We start from the raw sequence: 22,772 nt of genomic DNA on the forward strand, positions 1-22,772 counted from the left end.
GCGTTTCCAAATTGCCACTAGTGTGTGAATGAGTGCAATGGCTTGGCAACCCATCCAGGGTGTACCCCGGCCGTGTCCTCGTAAGGACGATGAGTGAGTGGTAAGAATAATGACATTTATGAATGTATATGCAAATCCCTTCAGGTTAAGCATTAATAAATAAACTACCGTACAAGTTGATATTTAAATGCAAGTGAAAGATCCTCTTGCATAAAGACACTCGCATTTTCCATTTATGAAATTTATTTGTCGTACAGGCCAAGTAAACATTTGCTGTATAAATCCAACTAGGCAGCTCCGAGGCTCAAGCCTAGCAGTACAATAAAAAAAGGAACAGAGAAGCACATGAAGCTTGATTAAAAAGGTCAAAGTGCTCGTAAAATTGTCATATTCCAACGTGGAAAAATAAATAAAAGCATTAGATACTGAAAGCATACAGGCTCAGTTTTTCACAAAAAAAGAAGAAAAAAAATAGCATAAAATCTCAGTGCATTAGAATCCCTGTGCATACTACTGTACTAAATAGTAACTTCCTCTACATGCAAAGGGGTAAAAACCTCCTATGTAGCAGGAAGCACAAATACTGGTCATATCCTAAAGCCAAACGTTACTATTAATACTCTTATGCAAAACAGGATGAGTTTCCCAAAAGCATCACAACTTTAAACTTATTACAAATGTTAAGTAACTCATTCGAACAAGAGGAGCAGAAGTGATCAGTGTGATGCTTACTCTAGCGCTTAACGATGATCCTTTGTGCTGCGATGCTTTTAGAAAACTCAGCCACAGCAAGCAGGTAAATCAATACATGTGTACTAGCTTCACATGGTATTTACTGCACTGTTTAATACAGTAATACTCCACTATAGAGTACAGTAGTATGAGCAGACAAGATAGACACACACACAGCTCTGCAGGTATGGGACATCCTACTGCCAGAGTAACTCTATTCAACACCCACAACACCAGATTATCATCATCAGAAGTCCTTATATTGCTGTTCAGGTTGTTCACGTTTAGTCCTTTTTAGCCGCCACATCCTCTGTGCTGAGGCTGCTCGCTGGTCCTGAGCTATAAGTCGGGACGCTGTACTTAGTGAGCACAGACTTGAACTGCTCCAGTGTGGCGTCAGTGCGGACTCCAGTCGGGTCGAAATGCGTGCGACTCACCCTGAACCCAGCCTCACTCAGGTACTGCAGAAACTTATTTAGCCTAAAAAATAAAATAAAAAATGGCACACAAGTTGTACACTAGGTCCAAGTACATCTACCAAGTAGAACATTTTAGATTAGGTACACGACACGTCATTTCTTTCATGCATAATTTTACAGTTATATCTTCAACACAAACAGGGATACTGTTTTATATATACTACCTGCCAAAAAAAATTCAAAATAAATTATGGAGTCAGTGTGACTTGCTACACAAAAGTCTCCAATATAGTGTATATGGAGATATTATCTATATTGATAAACTCTTCTATATACGAGTTTTTTTGTTAATCTGTGTACTGTAATAACTTTTTTTTAATAATAAATTTTACTGCAGGCTATAAAAGCACAGTGAGCTGAGAGACGACTCACTTGGGCATGTTCATGCCTCGGATGCTGTGCCGATGGATGCTGTAGTAGAATGCAGGGTGCTCCAGGGACGCATCCGATTTCAGCTTCTTCAAAGCATTACCAGAATCCTCTCCAATTCTCCTCTTACCTGAGTGATGACAGAAAAAGTGTATGAAAATGTCTCTTCTGTTTTGTTCCAAGCAGCATTAAACAAATAAGAGAAACTTTAGTGCTTACATTTTTAAAACAATTAAAAATTGTCTTGCAAGAAGACAGGTTAATAGCTGTACAGGCTAATGTGTGATTAATACATTTAAAAAATTGGATAGATTTGTTAAGCCTTAATTCTTTTCTAATGCGTGTTCAATAAAGCTCATGAGAAAGAGCTCCTTGTTGTTGTTGTTAGTCTTTCGGCTGCTCCCATGGAGGGGTCGCCACAGCGGGCCAACTAATCCACACAACTACTAAATTTTATTAAATGACTATTTTAGAGTAGATCGAAGACATAACAGCTCTCTCACTTTGAATCAGTAATGTTTTTTTCACGTTTTTCATAAAGGTTTAGCCTCTTTATCAATTTAATATTTAAATTATAACAAAACAGCCATAGAAAAGCATCACTAAAGTGACAAGTGTAACTACTACCTGACTGATCAACAGTGTCTGCTTCCTCCACCTTCTGTAAAGTTTTGATGACGACACCGCACTCTACTGCAGAAAGAAAAAACAAGCATACTTCAGCAGATTTGACACTAAAAGTATTCTAGACAAACACAGTTCAGTAAAAAGCAATATACCGATACGTAGGACGCCCCAAAAGTCTAGCTCGAGAAAAATCTATTTAAAAGTACACTGCCCCGGCAAATAAGTAACCATTTCAGAAAGATCAAACTATTGCGCTGCAACTAACAAGAATATAACTACGTTATTTTTACGTAATTGCTGGGACTGGGTTAAAAAAAAAAAAAAAGGAGTAGGTGCACAAAGTGATGCACGCATCATGCATAGTTGCCACTACAGTACAAGGCTCTGGAGTCAGTGTTATGTTCCGGGGTTCCTTCAGTTGTTCAGATCTAGACTCAGCAATGATATGTGGCAATAAAATAAACTGAGCTGATAACCTGAACGTACTGAATAACGGCACGGAAATATTCCAGGACTAAGATTGTGAAAAAGTGGCAAAAAGATAGCATAAGAAATTCATTTAGATATCCAAATTCTCCAACAAACTGTGTGCTGTAATCAAAACTAAATGCACTTAATAAAATCTTTGGGGGTGCTTTTTTTGGTGGTCTGGCAATGTATAAATTATAGCAAATGCTTAAATTGATGTCTGATCTCTGACTCCTAAGTATGTGTGTGTACACTGAATATAGAAACATTAAAACAGTTCTTAATGTATTAGAACTGACGTTACAAGCATAGATGTTTCCCCCCTCCTTCTCCGAAGAGATTGTTCTCGGCAGTTCCTTGTAAATTATAGCAGATCAAACTGTTTAACCCTAAGCAAAACAACATTACTGTCTCAAAAAGGAGATTCTCTAAGCATGTATGTGAACCCCTTCCCCCTCTAATTTTTAAAAAATCTTATATCTATATACTTATAAAAATATTAATAAAGGTTTTTTTCAGAAGCAGTTTTTTTTCTTCTTTTTTTTTTATTTCAATGACTATGGCTTATATATAATATTTACTTTTGAGTAATTTACTATTCATACAGTACAAATACTGTATGCATCTCTCGGGCTATTTTTAGTAGACGCACAGGTATTCGTTGCTATTGCGATTCTGGAAGCGCCATGATTTTATTCACATCATGATTTTTTTTTTTTTCATTTTTAAAACTTTTAAAAGTTTACTGATGAATTGAATGTGACCCGTTCCTTACAACATTAGTTTTCACATTTGAATGCAAACGCAGAATTTAAATAAAAACATACAAACTTTATATACAAGAGTTTACCATTTAACTGAACAGCACGTATCTGGTGCGTGCAGTTCCTAACACACACAATATTCTGAAATAATAAGCGCTTGGTCTGTTGTATAATGAGTATAATGAGGCAAGTATAATGAGTGGGTTTAAGATTACTTAGTTTAGAAAAAAGGACAGATCAGAGGCTTTTAACATGCATGATTTTTTTTATAATGCAACACCATAAAAATGCAATGATAAAAGTTAAAAATTAAGCTTTGTGTCCAAAATCTCTCGTATTGACCGTCCTTCTTTAGCAGGATTAATGCCAGGCTCAGTAACATCTGAAATCACTTTTGAGCTGGCGTCTTCAGGGCCACTGATGCAGATGACTGATCTCAGTAGCTGAGTGGGATTGCGTTGTCTGGTGTAGGACTGGATCGTAGTGCAAGGCCCATAACAGTAAAAACACATTTTTTTGCACGGCACATCATGCAGAGGTTGAGTGCGTGTAGTCCCATACCTTGGTTGGCTAGAATCAGCTGGCCTGTGACAGAGAAGGACTTGAGCATGGTGCAGTCTGCCTCACAGATCAGAATCTTCACCAGGGGCTGAATGTCGTCCATGCTGTGCTGCACCGCTGCCACCAGCATCCGCCTCAGGAAGCCAGTGTTGAACAGAGACCCTGACCTTAAAAAAATACAGAAATAGCAAGAAATAGTTGTAAAGTACAACAATAGCATTTTTTAAATCTTTAATTCCTTTTCTTTCTCTTAGTAAGATTTTGTCTCTACTTTTATAAACACTGCAACAATTTTGCTTAACATTTCTACTTTTGCTGTAAAGTAAAACTGATTAGATAATAAATACTAAATGCATGAAAGAGTTAATATTGGTAAGTGCATCTAACCAGAGAGGTCCCAGCTCGACTGCAGTCTTCCCCGGCATGCTGCCATGGCACTGACATGGAAGCTGCCTGTACTGATTCTCTACAGGAAAAAGACAAAACCACATATGTTTAATACAGTAGGGCCATTAAAAAAATACTGCTATTTCACCAGTTAATAAATTATATATTGTGCAGTCCAGATATTCAAATTGTACTTAATTGACACAGAACAGTGTGGGTATTAAACACCCGATTCTATACTTACCCTCCACCATGCTGCCCAGCTTGAGGAACACTCTCTCCTCACACCACTGGCAGTGCAACAGCTGCCGCAGCTTTTTGACCGTCTCGTCGGCCTGCGTGGGGCCTCGCAGCACGCGCACAACCACCAGCACGAAATGTTCCAAAGCCACAGCCAATAAGACTTCGATACCTTTATTACAGCGTGCTGCTGCCCTGAACACACACATACAACACCCATCACTAAACAAAGGATTTTAACAAATAATCCTGATCACTTAATGTCCATCTTCATTTCCAGAGTTCCTTTAACCAGACTTTTTTACAGGTCTAGCAGTAATAAGTGAAAATAAATAATTCCCAATTATATTCCGAGTGTCTCCAGTAGTAGTACTAATAACTCTAATCCCATGAGAAAACATTAAACAGTAAAGACCAAAAAATGTATAAATAAATAAATTGTCATTTCTAATACTGTATCTACTTAACCTGTTTTCGAACCAATTGGCCCTTCCAGTGACCATCATCTAGCAATATGTTTATGGAGCTTAAACCTGCCTATCAGATCCCCATCATACGAGTTAATTTGTTTTAGCTCTACCTGGCTATCGAGGCCACCACCATGCGTGCTGCCAGCTCTCTGTAGTATTCGGTCCTGACGATCTGGCAGCCATAATGGCGGAGAGTCACATTTAGAGATTTGGAGTAGAGTGAGCCGGTGTCGGTTGAAGTCACAGAAACGATGCCCAAGTTGCGTACGTTGCGGAAGGCGGCATCCAGGTAGTTGACGGCTGTGCCGAAAGGGTCCAGGTGTCTGAGAACATAACACAGCGTAATGAATTTAATCTGAACTGGACATAACTGAACAGTTACTGAGGCTCTTTAACACATCACTAATCATTCATTTATTCTCTATAGGGCTTATCCCCAAGCGAGGTACACCAGCACACACTTACAAGCACACTACGGTCAATTTGGAAACTACCAGTTTGTTGTTTGTGCATCACAGGAGTGTAATCTGCCTTAACATGATGCAAACAGTAAAAAAACTGCACTCAGCAGCCCGCAGCTCCAAAATGAAATGTTTTTAGACGTTGTGTCTAAACATATTGTCTTTACTGAAATAAATGATATTACTTGGGCAAATATGCAGCAAACTGTGTGTGTACTTTTATTTTAAATAAAGCGATTTAAGATCCAAATCAAATTTTCCATTTTCCAGGAATATTTCAAGTCTGCATAAAATGTGCTTAAAAGCACAGCTAAGTTTTAGTACTCATACTGTATACACATTTACCAGACATTAAATCTATTTAAATCTTTCTTTATTCATTTCCTTAAGCCAAGTTTCCATCCTGAACTAATAATCAAATCCTTATTTGCTAAAAACTAAACGGTGAAAGAAAGAAATCGAGACAAAAAGAATGAGGTTCCCGCATGTGCTCTTTGCATTATGAGTTCATGATGACATACTAATGATTATTAATACTTATTTTGATTATAAAACCATGTGTCAAGATCTGATTGTTTAAACATTTTTGCTCAAATGTACAACTATCATGGCGTCATGCAGATATTAAGGCACTAAACTGTTATTCAGGAACTCTGTCCTTTTCTGCATCTGGCTTATGTTCCTCACACATGATTCTACTCACATGTAGTCAAACGCCCGGAGGTGCATGAGGACGTTGGCGTCCATCTGAGTCACTTCCACAGTGTTGATGGGGTCGTTGCTGTCCTCCGCGTGCTCCTTGTCCAGCTGGATGTGGTTGAGGTGGCAGTTCTCCTTGATCATATTGACACAGGCTTCGTTTATGTCATTTATCGTCACGTTCACGGTGCTGCAGAGGTGCTTGGCCCACTGCAGGCCCATTATACCTGCGCAGGAACAGTTAGTAGGAACCACAGACAAAGTACAGTCAGACATCATCATTACCAGGGTCATTCCAACCATCTAGAATTGACTTTTGTTTGTTATATAATGCTATAATGTAATCAGGACAAGAGAATAAGAGACAAAAACATTCTAACTGAAACAGGAATGTTTATGGAGCTTGAGAAATGTCTAGAGAGAGCTGGCCCAACCTCAGCCTGTCAATCAGCTTGTATGTAGAACAGGGCAGATAGTGCTATTTTCACAAGCTTCCCCGCGGCCTCACTGAGCAATAACAGGAAGGAGGTGACCGATTAGGAAACGAAATATGTATTCCTAACTGTATACAGTATTTTATCTTTTGGTTATACTATTATTACGTGTAGTCTTATAACATTAGGCAAAATCTCTCATTAGCATTGCAGTATGGAAAGAATAAAAAAAATTAATCGTTTGTCCAAATCAATATAAGAAGTAAACGCAAAAAGCTTTTTGCCATTTTTGCATATTTGTTATGGCCAAGGTTTAAACAAGCCAGTTAGATTTTTCCCCTTTTGTAACAGGTCGCTCAGCCCTGTAGTTCCCTGGAAGGACGGGCGGGGCTCAGCAGCAGCTCAGTCACATTACATACAGTAAAACAAGCATTTGGGGGCAATAGTAAAATAAAAGCAGTTTGAGGCAGTGTGTGTGTGTGCGTGCCTGGGGAATAGCAAAATATAGGACATACTGTATATGAAATTATATATGAGTTCCAACAATATGGAACAAAATTGTTAAACTTTTTTTTTGCACATTTAAAAGTCTGAAGTGTGACTAATAGCAACTGCTAAAAGCAAATACTGCTATCCGTCTTATTTGATTTTTAATCTTCATTCTTACACCCATGCTAACCTGCTGTTAAATCAGTGTAAAAGGGAGTTGTTGTTTTTTTAAGTCGGTCTTAAATTTAAATTGAGTAAGTACATTACTATAGTTTTTGGTTTTTATAAATTTTCTTTGCCATACGGCTAGTTTCTGTTGGCCATCCAGTCATTTCCAGAAAAAAAGAAAATCAATACATTTGTACTAAATACACTGTATCTTTGAAAGGTTTAGTTCAGTGGGACTCTAAATCATATGAGTCTCAGTTGAACTTTGGACTGCATTTTGCACAGAACAAACGCTGTGGAATTTGGCCCCAATTAGTGGGAGAGCGGAGCAGAACATTTTTAACAACCAAGGCCTTTGGTAACATACTTACGTATATGCACCTTAATTTTCATTTAAGACAGACTATCGAGCACTCCCCTGTTCTCGCTCCAATTACAGGTTACATTTGCATTAATTTGAAAAAAATTCTGAGCCTCACCAGTGGCTCCAAATGCATCCAGACATTCTAACGGACTTCTCTCTTCGGCAAGAACAGCAAGAGAACAAAACACCAACTGCCTACCAAAAAGACAAAATCCTTATGTTAAACCAGCTCTTTTAAAAAATGAAAAAAATCTTTAGAGTAGCTAATGTGTGTAACTGACCTGTTGGCCTTCATCTTACGGTTGAAGTATGTATCAGTCTTCATGGGTGTGGTGTGGTTGGGCATGAGCTGCACATTGGTACCTAGTTCCTTCATAATCTCATATGCTTGACCTGGCACTGAAAGAGAACAATGTTTAACATGCTGCTTACAGCATATGGACCTTTTAGAGAAGCTCTAAACAAACGTTTGGCAACTTCTTACCCGGTTCCTCAAACGATGCGTCCGAAGTCCCTGAATAGCTTGCTTCGGTCTCGCCTTTGTTGATGTGCCGTTTGAGGTGGCTTATCATGTCTGTTTTTCGTGCAATGGTGACAGAGCACACAACACAATGGTAGTGCGCAACCAACCGGGCCTGACTCTGGAGAAATAAGAACATATTTATCCTCTTCCTGAGACACACATTAAGCTGCTGATCAGATGGTTTTGAACGGCTGCTCATGGTTCTCCCTCATCTTCCCAGCCTCTTAAGACCGATTTTTCAGACCAGCCTTCCTTAATTAAAACCCTTAAAACTCAAGCGACACAGATATGTGCTGGCAACACAGCATAGGTTGATCAAAAAACAACAACAAAAAAAAAAACAGAAATACATGTTACCATGTATCTGTGCTATTTCCTTGCCTATGTGACCCAATTAAATTTATAAAAAAAAAATTTGCTCAGTCATGTTTGGATAATTGGTTAAAATTAACTAAAATTTTGTGCTAAAAAAAAAAAAAGGGTCACTCTACACTGCATAAGCCTAAGCACTATACATTTTAAATAAAAAATCTAAACATAAAAAAAAACAAATAACGTCTAAAATGCTCTGAGCTTTAAGGGTTCCAAAAAAGGTAAATGCTCCCTTCCCTGATCGTGCTTTGAGCTAACAAGATTCTATACAGCAGATTCTGATGACTTCTGGCTACACTAATGTTTGTAAGTGCTGATACTGACTCACTACAAATCCCTGTATTCTGATAACTAAACTGCTCAACCCATTCTAGTGCGATCGGTAATGGATACAGCTCCACAGAACATACTCTCATATTCTCTTGCTAATTTCCCATTTATAACTAGGTACAGTAAATAATTCAATAATGATCCAATAATTAACCACTGACTGTTTTCTGCGAAGCCACAACGGCATTTCACCCGCTTCAATCCTTTTAAGACTTCCTTAGGGTTCGGGCTGCACTTAACGATTATTATTAGTTTATTATTATTATTAGTAGTAGTAGTATTAATAGTAGTAGTATTGCAGGGCACACCATGGAAGTTGACATTAAGCCCTATTAAGGGTAACCACTTTCTCTGTTGTGCCACTCAGGACCCTCTTAAGAACATTTAAAAATACTACAAATTTCCTAAACATGTACATAAAGCACGTTCTAAATTTGTCACGCTTTCTTATTCTGATTCCACTGAAAACGTCTCCTCAAGTGAGACTAAAATGTTCACCTGATCTGAACCCTGGCTGGACTTCATCTGTCTGCATGGTAGATGACAAATACACATCCTCTGACCTGTGAGAACCAAAAACAAAGGAAAGTAAGTTGGATCTCTCAATAGATAGAATATAAACTTTATACATTACATGGAGTCACTGTTGAATTTGTGTGATTTAAGGTTCACATTGCTCTAATTAACACAGCTGTAGTGCTGCTTTAACACATGCTCTATTACCTTCAAATTCCACATAGACTTTCCAGTGAAGGTTTTGCAGGTGGCGTCTGAGTTTGTGGCTGTAACAAGCCTTAAACTTCTCCTCTGGACATAATGGGCAGGACTTTCTACCGGCTGTGAAGTTCATTCCATAAACACAGTCGACAGTTTAAATGTAGCCAAAGTGGGTGTTATATTACTATGTGTTTGGATTTATTCAAGTTTCATTTCAACTGAAAATTGTCCTCACCTCCATTTAAGTCCACTAGCATCTCCAAACCATCTAGTGAAGTCTGGATGGACACGTGTCTCTCTTAAAACAAAAACGAAAGACAAAAGTTTATTGAACACTGAATTGAAACCAAATCAGAAAAAAAGTCTTCTCGTCTGCTAAGTCACCACCTGACATTGAAGAGACAGGTGCTTGTCCTTGACCGTCCTGGGGTTTCACAGTGTCGCTGGACGTGACGTCATCAACAAGAGTCTGCTTGCTCGCGTCCTCGGATGCTACAGCCATCTTCACAGAGCCTTCTACAGCAGACAATACACATTACATTTAAGCTTAAAGGTGAAGATGTAAACAAGGGGTGTAGCATTTTACGAGAAGTCCTAAATACTTATTTGCTGATTTTTATGGGGTGTGGGGTGTGTGGGGTAGACTCTAACCCAGGGAACTTGGGGCACAAGACAAGGGTAACCTTGGATGGGGTGGCAGCGCATGACACTGCACAGGTACACACACACACACACACACACACACACCCAGTCACTCAATGTGTGCAATTTGGAAACACCAGTTAGTGTCACCCAGAGAAACCCCAGAAAGCCTCTGTTCCCCATAAAGGCTAAGGCCTCGTCACGGCCGAAACTGTTTGATTATTAAAAATGAGATATAAAAATGTGTACCAGGTTTTGTATGTATACACACGAGTACGTATTAGCTACGCAGCAAAATCTCACATGAAGGCCCTATTTTAATTATGTTTTATTACATATTTTAGAATAATTGGTGAACAAACTGCCCTACAAGTGCTTTAAAATGTCAAATCTTTTATAAGGTCAGATTGTTGGAGCAAGATTTCCACATTTAATCCCATAATATGCATATTAATTTTTAAAGTATGGCGCCCCCATGTGGCAAAACAAATAACAAGCGAACCGAGGGAGCATTTATTGGTGGACGGCCCTATTGCGGAGCTCCGCGCTCAGACCACTTCATCACAGTTAAAAATCAGCAAGCACTTTAAATTCCCTGAAAACTTAAAAATGTCTAAAAATCTTCATCTCCTGCACAGAAAGCGAATATCCAAACCCGAGACTATAACCAACCGAGAGCAAAATGCATTTTATCGTTCATAGTATGTGCATCTAGGTCCTGTGATGAAGCTCCGTCAGGAGGCCCATATTTACTTCGGCAGTTTAAAAGTCACGCTAAAAGCACGTTCAGGTGTAAAATTAAACAATTTATATAAATAAGCATAATTCCCAGAAAGTCATAACCCAGTAATCTGTACATTATGGTGAGAAAAGCACGAGTTATCTCGCCTTTGTTATTGGCGTCCTCCTGGTGAAGCTGCACTGCGTCCTCTTCCTTGCGCGCCGCCATTTTGACTCATCTAGCTGCGTAGTCCGTCGAAACTCATTTTCCCACCCGTATTCTGCCAGGCCTCGCCTCTGTTTACTGAAGCAGGATCTGCACAGGAGGCGCGTGCTACTCCGAATACGGGTGTGGAAAAATAGAATGACAGCGACGTCACGCGAGGTTTAAAAACGTCGTGGTGTTGTGGGCGGGGCTTCGGCACACAGCTGATCCAAGATGGCGGCGTCCAGGAGACTGGAGTGAAGTTCAGGGTAGAAACTCGTGAAAGGATGATTTATTTAGTCATATTGGGATTGTTTAAAACGAGTCTGAGATAATTCTGATAATTTTACTCCCAGTGTGGGTTTATGAATGACTGGAAGTTGTTAAAGGGGTCTGTTGTCAGCTTTTTCTCTTGTTTTTAGGCAATAAACCCCTTCTGGGACACAGTAGTCCTTCTGAAAGGTTTGTAAAGACATTTTAAAGAGTAACTAATTGAAATAACTAATGGGTTATAAATTAATAATAATTTTGATGATATCTTGACATGTCTGTGTCCAAGAGAGACAAGAGTGTGCACACTTTAACCATATACAAGACAAGTTATAGTAGGGATGGGACTCACCAGTCACCTCCCAATACGATATTAGGACGATACCTTGGGCCTAATTCAATTAAAACTGCGCTTATCACAATTTTATAAATCTCCCAATTTAATATTACATTTTCCCAGATTTTGTTAAAATTTTAAACCCTTCAAAATTTGAATGATTAATTAAATGTAACCCGGCGGCACGGTGGTGTAGTGGTTAGCACTGTCGCCTTTTTGTCGAGTTTGCATGTGTGTTTCTGAGTTTGCATGTTCTCTCTGTGCTTAATGGGTTTCCTCCGGGTAATCTAGTCTTCTCCCACAGTCCAAAGACATGCAAATTAGACTAACTGGCATTCCCAAATTGCCCGTAGTGTGTGTGTGTGTGTGTGTGTGTGTGTGTGTGCTCTGCGATGGATTCAAATTCAAATTTTATTTGTCACATACACAGTCATACACAGTACGAAATGTAGAAAAATGCTTATACGGCTGCCAGTGACCTTAAAAGAGAATTAAAGCTTATAATAAGAAATAAATATAAATAAAAGAAATACGATAGAAAAATTAAGTAGAAAAAATTATTTGAACTAGGAAAAATAGAACTAAAAATAAAAATATGCTGTACATAAAAATAGAAATATACTGTACAAATTGAAATATACTGTACTGTACAAGAACATTTAAGAAATTGAGAAATTTTGATATTTTGTAAGAAAGATGGTGTGCAAATATGCATAGAACAAAGTGTCTTTGTGCAATGGTCCAGGATGTAAACGTAAACATGTAGTGTAGATATGAAGGTAGGTGTGCGTGGAATTGTCCATAGTGTCCATGGATGTAAAAAGATTGATTGATCGATTGTGAAAAGATTGTGTTAGTTCTGCATAGTGGTGTGGTTGAGAGACCTTATTGGGTGCGGGAAGAAGCTCCTCCTCAATCTCTCTGTGTTGGCCTTCAGGGAGCGGAATCGCTTTCCAGACCGCAACAGAGTTGAGAAAAGGTGACATTTTACCGCCTTAAATGCCTCCAAATTCTCAAAACTCAACTTGACAGTGAGAGCACGGGTTGTTGCACATGCAGTGTTTTGAGACTTGTGTAATGAGTGGGTTTGAGACTGAGTTTGAAGAAAAGGAGGCTTTCAGTGCACGTGATTTTTGATAAGTCACTCAGAAGCGTCCGCGCTTGGTACAGAATCATTTATGTCTGAGGCTGATGGCCGATCACTGGTCAAACTGTAAATTAGCCAATTTTGGTCATTGGCTGACCAGTAAAAAAAATACTTTTTTTAATTGATTTTGGAGTAGTGTGGGCATATGTAAAGCGCCACAAAAAAATCTCAATTCATAAATAAATAGATTTTTTCCTCATCTCTAAGTTATTTATATTTTTTATTTTTTTTTGATGGGGCTTTTCCTGATTGTTTTTCTAATTTAGTCGTAGGCAATCCCCACCTGTCATTAGAGCACTCTTTCTTTAAGGCCACAACTGCCAGTCAAGGGAGGGCGAAGACTTTCACGTTTCTCCTCCGAGCGGAGGTGTGAGGCAACAGTTAGCACCACTGATGCACAAATGTCTTTTGGATAAAATGTATTGCCTTCATGGCTTACACTCCTAACATATTTGGTTGAAATACCTAGCATGAATACGTCACTGTAAGCTCAATGTGATTCGCTATGTTTGCACACGTTTCAAAACAGCGCTAGATGTCACACAGGTGTGAATTTGGATTATTTCTAACATGATAGCTGATATCCTGAGGCTCCAGTGCGATCGCATGATACTGCTACATGTTATTGTACTGCAACAAAATCCCACACACTGTCTGGACTGCAGAGTACAGCTCAAACACCAGTATTCAATCTTAACTTACTTTTTATCTGACCTTTCCCGGGTCCTTTGCGTCTATAATTTCATCTCTCATCTCACATAAAGTTGAGATTTGAACAAAACCACATTTATTATAAATGTATTATATATTAGATCTGGAGTGTCGCTGGTAATACAATTGGATGTTGATGTGATCCTTTTTTATTCCTCATATAGACGGGTGATGTCTAGACTGGGTGTGGTGTTTGGAGGCTCCCGTGGCATTGGGCGAGCAGTAGCCCAGTTGTTGGCACAAAGGGGGCATCGAGTTGTAGTGGTCTCCCGGAGCCAGGAAGCAGCACAGGCCACAGTGCATGAGCTTTCTGGAGGTGGATCATTTTAACCCTGTGAAGTATTTCAAGATGCAGCTTTACAAACTTTTAAAGTAAAACTCGATTTTTTTTCTTTTTTGTTCTACAGTAGGACATATTGGTCTCGGTTGCGACATTTCCAAAGAGCATGAGGTGCAGAAAGCATTCGATACCATCAGTAAAACCGGCGGCCCTGTGGGATACCTCGTCAATGCAGCAGGCATCAACAGGTAACAGAGGACCATTTAAAAGGTGTCACAGATCTGTACAATCACTATTATCTGATCCTCTGTCGTTGTGTTTCAGAGACGGATTATTACTGAGGTGTAAAACCGAGGACATGGTGTCTGTTCTTCACACCAACCTGCTTGGCTCCATGCTCACCTGTAAGGCAGTGTTACGGAGCATGCTCACTAACGGAGGCGCTATCGTCAACATTGGTGAGTTATAACCTGACAAAATCCCCTTCTTTGCTATCTACAGGTCCTTTTAAAAAAATTAGCATATTGTGATAAAGTTCATTATTTTCTGTATTGTACTGATAAACATTAGACTTTCATATATTTTAGATTCATTACACACAACTGAAGTAGTTCAAGCCTTTAATTGTTTTAATATTGATGATTTTGGCATACAGCTCATGAAAACCCAAAATTCCTATCTCAAAAAATTAGCATATTTCATCCGACCAATAAAAGAAATGTGTTTTTAATACAAAAAAAAGTCAACCTTCAAATAATTACGTTCAGTTATGCACTCAATACTTGGTCGGGAATCCTTTTGCAGAAATGACTGCTTCAATGCGGCGTGGCATGGAGGCAATCAGCCTGTGGCACTGCTGAGGTGTTATGGAGGCCCAGGATGCTTCGATAGCGATCTTAAGCTCATCCAGAGTGTGCTGATAGCTAGCTGCATTGACCCTGCCCTTGATAAAACATAGTGGACCAACACCAGCAGCTGACATGGCACCCCAGACCATCACTGACTGTGGGTACTTGACACTGGATTTCAGGCATTTTGGCATTTCCCTCTCCCCAGTCTTCCTCCAGGCTCTGGCACCATGATGCAACAGTCCAGTGCTGCTTCTCTGTAGCCCAGGTCAGGCGCTTCTGCCACTGTTTCTGGTTCAGAAGTGGCTTGACCTGGGGAATGCGGCACCTTTAGCCCATTTCCTGCACACGCCTGTACACGGTGGCTCTGGATGTTTCTACTCCAGACTCAGTCCACTGCTTCCGCAGGTCCCCCAAGGTCTGGAATCGGTCCTTCTCCAAAATCTTCCTCAGGGTCCGGTCACCACTTCTCGTTGTGCAGCATTTTCTGCCACACTTTTTCCTTTCCACAGACTTCCCACTGAGGTGCCTTGATACAGCACTCTGGGAACAGCCTATTCGTTCAGAAATTTCTTTCCTTGTCTCACCCTCTTGCTTGAGGGTGTCAATGATGGCCTTCTGGACAGCAGTCAGGTCGGCAGCCTTACCCATGATTGCGGTTTTGAGTAATGAACCAGGCTGGGAGTTTTTAAAAGCCTCAGGAATCTTTTGCAGGTGTTTAGAGTTAATTAGTTGATTCAGATGATTAGGTTAATAGCTCGTTTAGAGAACCTTTTCATGATATGCTAATTTTTTAAGATAGGAATTTTGGGTTTTCATGAGCTGTATGCCAAAATCATCAATATTAAAACAATAAAAGGCTTATACTACTTCAGTTGTGTGTAATGAATCTAAAATATATGAAAGTCCAATGTTTATTAGTACATTACAGAAAATAATGAACTTTATCACAATATGCAAAAGACTAATAGTCTTTACACTCATCACAGGACATGTTTGTGTGTTATGTTGGAAATCCTAATAAGAGGACATTGCACATTATTTTAGATGGTTTTGGATGATTTTAGTGTGCTGTTTGAAGTGGTAGATAGACAAGAAAGCTAACAAATTTTAGCAGTTCATTTGTAGCATGATGTTTGTGAACGCTCATGTGCAGTTTTCCCTGACATTCCCTACTATCCAGAATATCATACACTTTGTGTAGTTTGGTAGCCAAAAGTCTGATTTCCTGGAAAAAAATGGAATTTCTACCACGAGTCAATACTGTGCTTAAAAACAAGGCAAAAAAATCAAATGTGAAGTGAAGTTCGTGTCGTCGCCACTAGAGGGCAACAACGCACCATTATTATCCTCTTGTCTATTATACCAAAAGAGTATTTGGAACTTGGTGTCTTTTCATTATTTCAGATAATATAGTTCTTGAGAAATTTGTGTGTGTGTGACTAAGATTTTCTGTTTCTTAACGAAACAGGCTCGGTGGTGGGTGTTAAGGGAAACGCCGGGCAGAGTGTGTACAGCGCCAGCAAAGCCGGCCTTGACGGCTTCACACGGTCTCTGGCCAAAGAGGTTGCTTCTCGAAACATTCGGGTCAACTTGGTAGCTCCAGGTTGCTTTCTCTTTTTTTTTTTTATATAAATAATTTCATGTGACTTTCTTGAACTGTCCATATAGTGTTTAATAGTTTACAGTGCATAGCAAAGTGATGAGGCTTGCACTACAGTGATGAACTGTATATACTTTGTCTCTGCAGGACTGATTCGGACGGACATGACAGCAAGTTTGAACAAAGAAGAGTACGGGAAGAGGATTCCTCTAGGTCGCTTCGGGGATCCGCAGGAAGTTGCCCATGCTGTCCTGTTTCTCCTGGAGTCACCGTACATCACGGGACATGTCCTGGTGGTGGATGGAGGACTACACCTGACCATGTAACTTCAGTCGCCTGTAAGCTTCTGAAGGTTAATGCCATGCCAACTGTTTCACCCGCACATGATTTCAGTTTATGTTTAAAAGCATTTACTAACCGCAGTGCATTCGTACCAAGTCTGTCGTCATGACCTTCAGACGTTAAGAACAATTCTGGTCTTGGATTTGATTCTGAAAAATATAATGTGTGATCGATCGGTGACCCTGAGCAGGAGCCTGGAGCTTGGGTGGAATGAAAAACTGTCATCAGACTTTTAAGTATAAGACTGGACATCCTTGGTTTGGAGAAACTGCACATGCTACATGTCTCTGAGTAAAAAAGATCAATTTTAGTCATAATACACCTTCGTTTTCCCCTGCAGTATACACTGGACTGGAATTAGTTTGTGGAATCACACCCCATTTGTTCTGGATAAAATTATAAGAATGGGTTTTTTAGAATGGGTTGCTCTGAGTGGCTCTCCTCTTATCAGCTGTAATAACCTCCATTGTTCTGGGAAGGCTTCCCACTAGATTTAAGTGTAGGGGTTTTCGTCATTCAGCTACAAGATCATTAGTGAGCAGAGGTACAGAATGTGCAGTCGGCGTTCCACAGGTGTTCGGTGAAGTTGAGGTCAGAACTCTGATAATGTAAAGGTCATGTTCTATACTCCTTTTAAAACAAGTTTGGACTTTAAGATCTCTAAATGTATGTGTGTGTGTGTGTTAATGTTCAAGGTGAAATACAGCCTAGATGATGTACTGGCTGCTTGACCTCTTTTCTGTTTCACTTCTTTTCCAAATGCGCTGTTTCTGTGTCTGTAGCTTTAAAGCTTTAAATAAACCTCCCCTGATTTCTCCTTTGACGAAGTGCATTTTCCTAGCAAATCAGAATGCAGGGAATGGAATCATCCATGTTCAGGACCTTAGCAAGCATTTCTCACTCGCTTTCAGGTTTTTCCCATCCGCATTTCTGACTAACAAAATGAAGAGGGAAATATACTTCAGTATATAGAGAGCATTCCATCTTCCATATTAAGAGCTATACTTAGATTCTGTGTACAATAGGGGGACAATCTAGAGGGACAAGCAGCAGTATGTCCAAACTGAATAAAAAGTAAATTTTGTATAATACGTCCACTTTAACACGCTGGTCATGATGCTGGCTATGTGCACGGGGCATTGTTATGCTTGAACATGTTCATTATGACATGTTTATAAACGTGGCTTTATGTCTATATATGCAATTTAATAATTTAATAATCTAATAATAGTACAGTACATGTATAGTACCAGTCAAAACACCTTCCTTGGACACACCTTCTATGTCAGTGAGCTCTTTAATGATTTATTTTTTACATTCATTTTTTTTTTTTACATACTGATTAAAAAAAATCTTAGGACATACAGTATGGCATTAGGAAAATGAGTAACAACAACAACAGTCAGTAGTTATTTTAAGACATAAAGGTCAGCTGTTCTGGAACAATATTGTCAATTGCATTTGCAAAACCCAATGAAACAATGAAACTGGCTCTCATGAAGACTGTCCCAGGAAAGCAAGACCAAAACTTACCTCTGATGCAGACGAGAAGATCACTAATTAACAGCACCTCAGATTAGAGCCATTATGAAGGCTTTACAAAGCATAAGTAGTAGACACACTTCAATATCAACTGTTCAGAAGGGGATTATTGCATGTTTTGGAAGCCTGCTGCATTGTTTCACACTGTAGAAAGAACTAAAACTCAGAAAAGACCATGAGGCCGTTAGACAGGGTGTCCAAACCTTTTCAACCTCCAACAAAGAAATATTTAGTTCAGAGCTTACGAAAGAATAATCTCATCTTTTGAGCAATGACAAATCTAAAAACACAACTGACGCTAGAAGATAGTTCAGAGTGTTTACACAGTGGTCTTGCTGTGTAACAGGAACACTTATGTTGTACCCTCCCTCCTCATGGGAGAAATCCTGCTCACCCCCTCATCACAGGCACACAGCTGAGTCGCATTAAGATTGGGCTTTACTGCGGTTTATTTTTAGCTCATTGAGTGGATAGAGTTGGGGGAGCAGTCAGCTTGTGGTTGTACACTCATTGTGGTGAAGGATGAGGTCAGAGGTCAGCATGTGGAGCATCTGAGTCGAGAAATGATGTCATTTTTATTCTGTCTCCAGTCATCACCCCAGTATTTAAATGGTCCAGTACAGTTTGTACTATGGCACTGGTTTGTTTGAACAACTATCTTACCAAGTTCCAAACAGATCATTTTCTATGGTGGACAAGGAAATTGTTGGCATTTCGACAGAATTAATGTTAACGGTAAAATCAGATTGTAGCTCAGTATGAACTGAAGACTTATCCATTACCTGGTTAGCCATGTTTCAAAAATTAAACTAATTTGCTCCTACAACATAGGCTGCTGTGCTGTGTACTGTAAATACTTTGGAGGACATAACCTGCAGGAGTTTAGAGGAACAACATTTTAACACTTCAATCACAAACATACACACGAGGGTGAGTCAAAAATGATCCGCACTCCGGTTATTTTAAACCTCCGTTGTCTTGGTCTTATCAGCGCTATCCGTTCAAGGCTACTGTCTGTCCAGTCAATGCTGTGCAGGTGTGAACGTATTACATCAGTTCATTTGTAACTGCACTGCGAGGCAAAAATGGATGCCCCACTTGTTATTTGTACAGCTCGCAGTGATCATTTTTTTTGCGGTCTGATGGTGTTCGGTGCCGAAAGAACTTATGGAAGAGCATAAGGACCGATCCTCTAAGGCAAGTGAAATTTATAAGTTTCTAATAAATTTATAATTTGTAAGGCAAGAGATAATTAATAATAATTATTTAAAAGATAATTAATTAATCAGTACGAGACTGAGAGTAAATGGCAGAGTGTGGAACGTAAACATCCTCAATCGATGATCACGAAAAGTTCAAAAGTCAACCATCAGCTTTAAAACTGATGCTTCCAGTTTGCCAAGGGGCCAGACTTGAAACATTATCAGAAATAAAGGTTCTAGTGAAATGCTTATTGATGGGCTTGGACTGTTATCCAAGGGCGTTGCGACCTTGCATGACGATGCACAGCCACACACTCTTATCCTCACTGTGCACACTGTAAAACCTTTGTTTTGGGGTGCTAAAGCATCCTCCCTATACTATAGCCCCGATCTCGCTCTCTCGGACTTTCACCTGTTTGGTTGCCTGAAAGCAGCCCTACAAGGACAAAGATTCACTTCTGATGAAGAAGTGAAGACAGCGGTGCATTGACAGCTCACAGCTCAGCCTAAAACGTTTTTTAAATAAGTAACAGGAATCCAAATGCTTGTTGACAGATAGACAAAGTGTATTAAACCGCAAAGGGATTTCTGTAAAAAAATTATGCTTATGTTTTCTAAAAGTAAAATAAATTCTACAGCCAGAGTGCTAATAATTATTTACTGTCGTAAATTTACTGTCAGTGTGGTCATCAATGGATCACCACAAAAAGAAATATAGATTTTTGCCATGCACATAAAATTAGCCCTGAAATGAACTCATTTTTACTTAAAAAATTATACTACACTAGAGAAATCTTTGAAGAGAATGTTTCATATCTTCATACTTTAAAATGCTCTTTAGTGCTGCAACAGGTTGTGAACTAAATTTTTGTCAAAACTGAACAAGCCAATTAAATTTTTTGCCCTTATGTGACCTCATATAAGAAGAGCCCCTCCCCAGGCTTGTTTTCTGGAGGGGCGTGGCTCAGGAGTAGCTCATTAAAAGTTAGTAGCTAACTTTATTAGTAGCTACATAGACACTAAAACTATGCATTAGGATGAAGATGCATGAAACTTGAATAAATATGAACATGATTTTAATAAAATTTGAGGGGTATTTCATCTCTCAAACTCGAGGGACCTCTGAGACCTGTAACATATGGGACCTTTAAAGTTTTGCGTGTTCTGCAATGCTTTTTCTCTCATCGTAGTTGTAAACTGGTAATTGTGTTTCAGTTGTTTGATTTATTATTTTCCTACAACAGCATAAAAACAGCACAGAGTGTGTAAAATAACAATTATTTGTTATGTGACAACAAAGGCACGTTCACCACAGGCCTAGTATTTCCAGATATTTTTATTTATATGGTTCATAAACCAAAAACAGAAGAACATTTCATATACAGGCATATCAACTTGGAACTAAAAGGGAAAAAAAATCTTCCATCAATCCTTAAGTATGTATTGTGTTCAGACAGCGAAAGAAAAAAAAAGAACAGAAGATATTGTAAGGAGTTGAGTGAGTGCATGTGAAGAAGCCGAAGTCTATGTCTAGCTATACTTCTGCAAGCTTTACATTTGTGCAATCCAGCTACCCTTGACTCTAGTTAAGTAAAATATTGTAATGTAATACAAGTACCAGAGTTGAATATGTGTGCATATACTGTATATATGAATATGAAGAAGAAGAAGAAGAAGAAAAAAAGTGTTAATAATTAGAACGGTGGTAAATATATAGTTAAATAAAGACTGGGCGTAAAGCCATGAGAAAATCACTAATATAATTTAAGGTCTGCATCTGGATCCTATAAATATTTTACTTCACTCGTTTCCCTCGTCCTCGTATGAAAATCAACACAGTTTTGTTTAAGGGGTAAAAACACTTCTGCTGGTGTTATGACTTGTGTGTTTGTATGGAAAAAAAAAAACAGTTAGCATTATCATATCCATTGCATTGCTAAATTCGATTATGTAAATTCTTTCAGTTTTCCCCCTGACCTTTCTGCACATCCGTTCTTTCTGTTTAAAGTGGCGGTGTCATCTCTACACAGCAGACGCACATCACGCGAGTGCACCGCACCGCACCGCCACCTCCCGGTCACGCAAGAGTGTCTTTCTGAAAATCATCAGTCTCGTTACCCAGTTCAGCACCAACCTCCCTTTAACCAAAACACAAGATAGAGAAAGACTAAAAATAATAAAATCAAATCAAAATAAGATAAGGCCCGGCCTTGTGCAATATCTACGGCGTCCAGACTTGGTGGATATCTGTGCTAGCGTAGTCAGGATCTCTACACGCAGTTTATACAATTAGGAAAGAACACTAATAGAAACCTAACACTTAGACCTCGCTAGAAACACCGCCCCATAACTGAAAACTCGATCTGCTACAACATGAACAGACGTCCGGCTAAGAGACTAAGGCACTGAGTATCACGTCCTACACGCTGGCGCCAGAGTAACACATGCACAAAAAGAGGTCTAAAATGAATCCAATTATTTTCTGCTGTAAGCATTTTAATCATCAGCTTGATATGAATTTGTGTTCGTGTGTGTGTCTGTGTATGAGGATATGACATCACTTCAGTGCCTATCACACTTCCTAACGTTCTATCTTCTCCCACTCACAAATCTTTCAAATCTGTAACTTTTTTTTTTATTATTTCTAAAAAATTCTTTTTAAATATACATATTTTTCTGATTAATTTTTCTTCGGCTCAGCTTCAAACAGCTGAGAACAGTCGACAGGTTTATTAAGGCTCCTCTGGCAAGGCCATGATGGTGTCTGTTTTTGAAACATTGGCACTCTGGTCAAGGGTCAGGGTTCATAGCGTCAAACCTGAGCAAGCCTCTACAGGTCATCACTCTCCACCAGGGTGCCAGGGGGCAGGGGGCTGGAGTCTGGGAAGAAGGCCGCCTTGACGTCCAGGCCGCGCTCGGTCAGAGCGGCGTAGCGGCTGGTCGAAGGTCGCACTTTCTTGGGCTTCGGGGTGTGTGTCTGCTGATACTGGTCTGTGAGACAAAAAGAGAATAAATTGTCTTTAGTTATGTGTGAATTTTATATGCTACAGATGAAATGAAAGACGACATGTACAGTAACAACCCTTAAATTTTTTACCTAGCATTTAAGCTATGTTTAAAGGTCACACATTATACGTCTTTTTAAACAAGTTTAGATAAGACTTAGAGCTGTCCAAAATGTGTGTGTTAATGTTGAAGCTCAGATCCTGCTCGATTCCCCTTCTGTTTTATTGAGTCTGTAGCTTTAAAGTTTCAAATGAACTGAACAC

General features: G+C 39.3%; 3 protein-coding genes across 8 annotated transcripts in view; 1 reads left to right on the top strand and 2 right to left on the bottom strand.

Annotated features, from left to right (window-relative positions):
* Nucleotides 1-223: 223 nt before the first annotated feature.
* Nucleotides 224-11,319, bottom strand: trmt1l (tRNA methyltransferase 1-like). Its single transcript, XM_053489552.1, has 16 exons — nt 11,185-11,319; nt 10,042-10,170; nt 9,890-9,952; nt 9,661-9,774; nt 9,436-9,500; nt 8,197-8,353; nt 7,994-8,111; nt 7,828-7,907; nt 6,262-6,484; nt 5,208-5,420; nt 4,632-4,822; nt 4,388-4,466; nt 4,001-4,167; nt 2,208-2,273; nt 1,584-1,710; nt 224-1,212 (listed from the first exon to the last, which is right to left on the bottom strand). Exons 1-16 carry the CDS (start codon nt 11,243-11,245, stop codon nt 1,017-1,019), a joined length of 2,049 nt encoding a protein of 682 aa, XP_053345527.1. The 5' UTR covers nt 11,246-11,319; the 3' UTR covers nt 224-1,016.
* A 127-nt stretch (nt 11,320-11,446) lies between these two features.
* cbr4 (carbonyl reductase 4) lies at nt 11,447-17,579 on the top strand. 2 transcript variants are annotated; one of them, XM_053489169.1, is made up of 8 exons: nt 11,473-11,490; nt 11,644-11,683; nt 12,766-12,807; nt 13,851-14,002; nt 14,094-14,214; nt 14,291-14,424; nt 16,286-16,420; nt 16,565-17,579. In XM_053489169.1, the coding sequence occupies exons 4-8, from the start codon at nt 13,858-13,860 to the stop codon at nt 16,741-16,743; spliced, it is 714 nt and encodes a 237-aa protein (XP_053345144.1). In that variant the 5' UTR covers nt 11,473-11,490; nt 11,644-11,683; nt 12,766-12,807; nt 13,851-13,857; the 3' UTR covers nt 16,744-17,579. The 2 variants fall into 2 exon arrangements, with proteins under 2 accessions (XP_053345142.1, XP_053345144.1); XM_053489167.1 differs by lacking the exon at nt 12,766-12,807 and having other exon boundaries at nt 11,447-11,490.
* A 3,242-nt stretch (nt 17,580-20,821) lies between these two features.
* Nucleotides 20,822-22,772, bottom strand: part of palld (palladin, cytoskeletal associated protein) — an 88,867-nt gene continuing 86,916 nt past the window's right edge. For all 5 annotated transcript variants that reach the window (XM_053488774.1, XM_053488776.1, XM_053488777.1 and 2 more), the window contains one exon: nt 20,822-22,494. In XM_053488774.1, the coding sequence (XP_053344749.1) occupies nt 22,334-22,494 (161 nt within the window). In that variant the 3' untranslated portion in view covers nt 20,822-22,333. The remainder of the gene's footprint in view (nt 22,495-22,772) is intronic.

The sequence above is a fragment of the Clarias gariepinus genome, chromosome 27 (assembly GCF_024256425.1).
Source record: "Clarias gariepinus isolate MV-2021 ecotype Netherlands chromosome 27, CGAR_prim_01v2, whole genome shotgun sequence".
NCBI classification, from domain to species: Eukaryota; Metazoa; Chordata; class Actinopteri; order Siluriformes; family Clariidae; genus Clarias; species Clarias gariepinus.